Source organism: Camellia sinensis, chromosome 10 (genome assembly GCF_055761805.1).
Source record: "Camellia sinensis isolate YWXY chromosome 10, ASM5576180v1, whole genome shotgun sequence".
Classification (NCBI taxonomy): Eukaryota; Viridiplantae; Streptophyta; class Magnoliopsida; order Ericales; family Theaceae; genus Camellia; species Camellia sinensis.
Window position 1 is genome coordinate 81052159 of NC_138970.1, and position 5310 is coordinate 81057468.

The window sequence follows — 5310 nt, forward strand, 5'->3', positions numbered from 1 at the left end:
ATGTAAAGGAGTTATTGATTTAATAAAATTTATTTTTTACTAATAAAAAAAGTCAAAATCAAATTAATTAAAATTACAAAAATCAATATTATATAAGAAGTAAAATTCAGAAACTACCGATATGCTGTAAGTCGTTCCTTATACAGTGAAACCAAAGTGACTCACTAGACATAACCCAATGCTAAAGTAACAAGGTAAATCTTCTCTTCTTGTGTGCTTAGTAACTGATTTCTTTATTTTTGTAATTTCGAATATATGCACTAGTTTTGGGGTTAGGGTTCCACCATTCCTGAAATATTAATATTGAGAGAGAGAGAGAGTGATTGAAAGACTAAACATAGACTCTTTTATTTCAATCTCTTAAGCCTTACAATGCTACTCCATTATATAGGAGGTTTATACAATATGATCAGATGGAGGCCACGAGACCACGAGGCCAAAAACACAAACAAGCAGGCCACGAGGCCACTACATATTTAACTATACATTAATATATATTACATATATATCAGCATACACTCTGTTTATTATTATAATAACTAGCTTGATTAACCACCGAAAGCATATGAAATAAATTAATCACCGAAAGCATATGAAATAAAGAAAAGGGCTTGATGCATATGGCATCTGATGAAAACGTGGCTTGATGTTCAACACTCCCCCTCAAGCAACGTTGTAGATGTTAATCATGCCCAATTTGTCCGTCAGATCTTCGAAGTTAACTCGAGCAAGAGCTTTGGTGAGAATGTCAGCTTTTTGACAGTTTGTTGGAGTGTAGCTGACTTGAAAAACTCCCTCTTCAATCTTTTCCTTGATAAAGTGTCGATCTATCTCCACGTGCTTAGTGCGATCATGATGAACCGGATTCTTAGCGATACTGATGGCGGCTTGGTTGTCGCAGTATAAAACCATGGGATGCTCAGATGGAACTCGTAATTCTTCTAACAGTCTGTTCAACCAGATTCCCTCACAGATACCTAGGGCCATAGCACGAAATTCTGCCTCAGCACTACTACGGGCGACCACTGACTGTTTCTTGCTTCGCCATGTAACCGCGTTCCCCCAAACAAATGAACAATAGCCAGAGGTTGATCTTCGATCAGTTACTGAACCTGCCCAATCTGCGTCTGAAAAAATCTCAATTTTTCTATTTGTTGTTCTTTGGAAGAAGAGACCCTTTCCCGGTGTCTTTTTTAGGTACCTCAATATTCTGGTCACAGCAGTCATGTGTTTGTCGGTAGGATTGTTCATGAATTGACTGACCACACTAACAGAGAAGCCGATGTCTGGCCTTGTATGAGAAAGATAAATGAGTTTTCCCACAAGACGTTGATATCTCCCTTTATCACTTGGTGCACTACCGTCACTTTCTTCCAATTTGATAGTTGTGTCCATAGGAGTTTCTGCCGGCTTGCATCCTAGCATCCCTGTTTCATTCAGTAAGTCTAGAACGTATTTACGTTGTGAGACGACTATACCTTTCTTTGACCTAGCAATTTCCATTCCAAGAAAGTACTTAAGATTTCCAAGATCTTTAATCTCAAATTCCTTTGTTAGGAATGTTTTAAGTAAGCCAATTTCCTCTTCATGATCACCTGTTAGAATTATGTCATCCACATAAACAATGATAATTGCCAATTTCCCTCCTAGGGAGTGCTTCACAAATAATGTATGATCGGATTGACATTGAACAAAACCGTACCCTTTTACTGCCTTAGTGAACCGTTCAAACCAGGCCCTGGGAGATTGTTTGAGACCATACAAGGATTTTCGGAGTCTGCAAACTTTGTTGAAATTTGATGTCGTCTCAAGTCCAGCCGGAATGTCCATGTAAACTTCTTCCGCTAAGTCACCATTGAGGAAGGCATTTTTTACATCAAGTTGGTGAAGTGACCAATCGAGATTAGCTGCCAAGGATAAAAGTACACGAACAGTGTTGAGCTTGGCAACCGGAGCAAAGGTTTCTTGATAGTCAATGCCATAGGATTGGGAGAATCCTTTGGCAACCAACCGAGCTTTATAACGTTCCACATTACCATCTGCCTTGTGCTTTACTGTGAAAATCCATTTACATCCAACGGGTTTCTTACCTCTTGGAAGATCAGTAATTTCCCAAGTACCATTCGTTTCCAGAGCCCGAACTTCCTCAATGACTGCTGCCTTCCACTGAGGAGACTTGAAGGCTTCCTGAATATTCCGAGGAATGTGTATCTCCGTGATGCTAGAAGTGAAGGCACGGAACGAAGGTGATAGATTATCATAAGAAATAAAGTTCCCAATGGGATGCTGAGTACATGATCTAACTCCTTTTCTCCAAGCTATGGGCATATTAAGAATACTGTTTTCGAACTCAGAATCAACAGTACTATCTGTGGTAAGAAGATTGTTACCTGGAATGTTGCTTGGATTAGAACCCGGTTCAGCCTCATGGGATTGTTGAGAAAGTGCTCCTTCCTCCATTTCCTCTTGGATGTGTTCATTATCCCGCAAGGCAACAATGAACTCGGAATTTTCGGCAGGTACAGATGGATTCAATGACTCAGGAGGTGTGGGATTTTTGGTGGTGATGGATGGCTCACTAAATGACTCATGGGATTGTTGAGAAAGTGCTCCTTCCTCCATTTCCTCTTGGATGTGTTCATTATCCCGCAAGGCAACAATGAACTCGGAATTTTCGGCAGGTACAGATGGATTCAATGACTCAGGAGGTGTGGGATTTTTGGTGGTGATGGATGGCTCACTAAATGACTCAGGGGTCCAAAATTGATATTCCTGGGTTGGAGTCTCCCCCTGAATATCAATTTTAGGGTAGTAAGACTGGGTTTCAAAAAATGTGACATCCATGGAAGTGTAGAATTTCCTAGTGACCGGAGAGTAACACTTATACCCTTTTTGATGTGACGAATACCCAATGAAGACACACTTGAGCGACCGGGGATCAAGTTTACCTCGATACTGTTGATGGACATGAACAAAGACAGAACACCTGAAAATTTTGGGTGGGATGGTGGAGATGAGGCGAGTAGTGGGAAAGGATTTTAGGAGAAGTTGACAAGGAGTTTGGAATTGTAGTACCTTAGATGGCATCCTATTGATAAGATAGGCAGCTGTAAGAACAGCTTCCCCCCAGAAGAATTGTGGAACATTTGTGGAAAACATGAGTGATCTAGCAACATCTAACAAATGCCGATTTTTCCGTTCAGCGATGCCGTTTTGTTGTGGGGTGTCAACACATGAACTTAAGTGAACTATCCCTTTGTCTGCTAAAAAATCTCCTAGAATTGAGTTGAAATAGTCCCGAGCGTTATCAGACTTTAGAATTTGGATTTTTGACTGGAATTGTGTCTGAATCATAATTTGAAAATTTTTGAAGATTTGGCTCGTTTCAGATTTGTCTTTCATGAGGAAGACCCAGGTTAATCTAGTGTGATCATCTATGAATGTGACAAACCACCTAGTACCAGTTACATTTTTTATTCTGGATGGACCCCAGATATCACTATGAATTAGTGAGAATGGACGAGACGCTTTATAGGATTGAATGGGAAAATGGGACCGTACATGCTTAGAAAATTGACAGATTTCACAATCCAAAAGTTTTGGATTTTTATTAAATAATGAAGGAAATAAATGCTTGAGATACATAACATTAGGATGACCTAAGCGATAGTGCCACAACATAATTGCTCTATCGTTATTTTGACACGAAACCGAAAAAGAACTACCACAAATTGCCGTTTGAGGTTGTTCTTGTGGATAGTGGCGTTCCTTAAGGATGTAGAGTCCAGAGCATTCCTCAGCATTGCCAATCATCTTCCCCGAATCCAAATCCTGAAATTCACAATGAGTGGAGAAAAAATTAGTAACACACCTCTTTTCCTTAGTGAGTTTACTAATTGACAATAAATTACAGTCCAAGTCAGGAACAAGGAGAACAGAGTTGAGAATAAGATTCCTAGACAGCACAACTGAACCTGTACCGGCAACCTTTGATAGTGAACCATCTGCTATTCGGACCGTTAAATTATTTTGACATGAGTTATATGTATCAAAAATTGTTGCATCTCCCGTCATATGATCAGATGCTCCTGAGTCCACAATCCAAGGTTTTTTACGTTTCTTACTAACAGTAAAGGCGTTCAAAGAATTACCTTTGTGAGCCAAGGTTCCGGATCCTATGATGTGGTTGGAAGACGAACCAGATTGTGACTGTAGTAGTTTCTGGAGCATCTCCATTTGCTCCTTGGTGAAAGGGCTTGCTTCAGGTTGTGGTGATGGTTCATTTGTACCTACATGATTACCTCGTCCTTCTTTCTCAAGAGGCTGACGTGGTTTCCAATCTACTGGCTTTCCATGAATCTTCCAGCAAGTTTCTCTCGAGTGACCCGGCTTTCTGCAATGATCACACCAAGGCCTACCTCCTTTATTTTTCTGACGGTTGTCGATAGGAGCGAATTGAGTCTTAAGAGCCGAGCTTTCTGCCATATTCAGTTGTTGATGAGATCCCATCATGAGTTTTTTCCGACTTTCTTCGCGACGGACTTCAGAGAATGCCTCTCTAAGGTTAGGGAGCGGTTTTACTCCCATAATTCTTCCTCTGATTTCATCAAGATTTGTGTTCAATCCTAACAAGAATTTAAACACACGCTTCCCTTCGACAATCTTTTTATATAACAGACCATCAGTAACACACTGCCAGTTATGAACCTCAAACGTATCAAGTTGACGCCATAGACGAGTAAGGGTATTGAAATATTCAGTTACCGTAAGATTGTCTTGACGTAAATTGTGGAGGGAGCTTTCAAGCTGGATGATTTCAGATGTGTTTTCCTTGTCTGAAAACGTTTCTTTTGCCATGTCCCAGATCTCTTTGGCAGTATCAAATGACAGAAAATTTTCGCCAATGTCAGTGGTCATAGAGTTGACGAGCCACGACATGACCATATTATTTTCAGCTATCCACCTTTTGTAGGTTGATGCTGTGGTTTCTGGTAGCGCCGAGGCTCCGGTGATGTAGTCATCTTTCTCCTTTCCCCGTATAAACATTAACATGGATTGAGACCATTGCAAATAATTTTGCCCATTCAGTTTATGGGCAGTGATCGGAAGATGAGAGGTTTCCATTTGATGAGAGGATGAAGATGATGAGATGATAATATCAGAAGAAGAGGAGGATGAGTTGATAGTCATTCCGAAAGCTGGACCGTATTTAGTCATGCAATAGAAGGATATATTTGAGTAGAAGAGAAAAATTCGAATATTGACTGAAGAGGCGAAAATGACGAGACAGGATTACACCTGCTCTGATAC

General features: G+C 40.3%; 1 protein-coding gene across 1 annotated transcript; it reads right to left on the reverse strand.

Moving 5' to 3' along the window:
* Window positions 1-3581: 3581 nt before the first annotated feature.
* LOC145801187 (uncharacterized) lies at window positions 3582-5310 on the reverse strand. Its single transcript, XM_082891733.1, has 2 exons — window positions 4152-5310; window positions 3582-3831 (listed from the first exon to the last, which is right to left on the reverse strand). Exons 1-2 carry the CDS (start codon window positions 5215-5217, stop codon window positions 3797-3799), a joined length of 1101 nt encoding a protein of 366 aa, XP_082747859.1. The 5' UTR covers window positions 5218-5310; the 3' UTR covers window positions 3582-3796.

What these genes read in the sequence shown, in the direction of transcription:
- LOC145801187 (XM_082891733.1), bottom strand. Translation starts at nt 5,217, where the DNA reads ATGACTAAATACGGTCCAGCTTTCGGAATGACTATCAACTCATCCTCC. An exon ending in CGGAACCTTGGCTCACAAAG is followed by an intron (nt 3,832 to 4,151) that starts GTAATTCTTTGA and finishes TGTGAATTTCAG; the next exon opens with GATTTGGATTCGGGGAAGAT.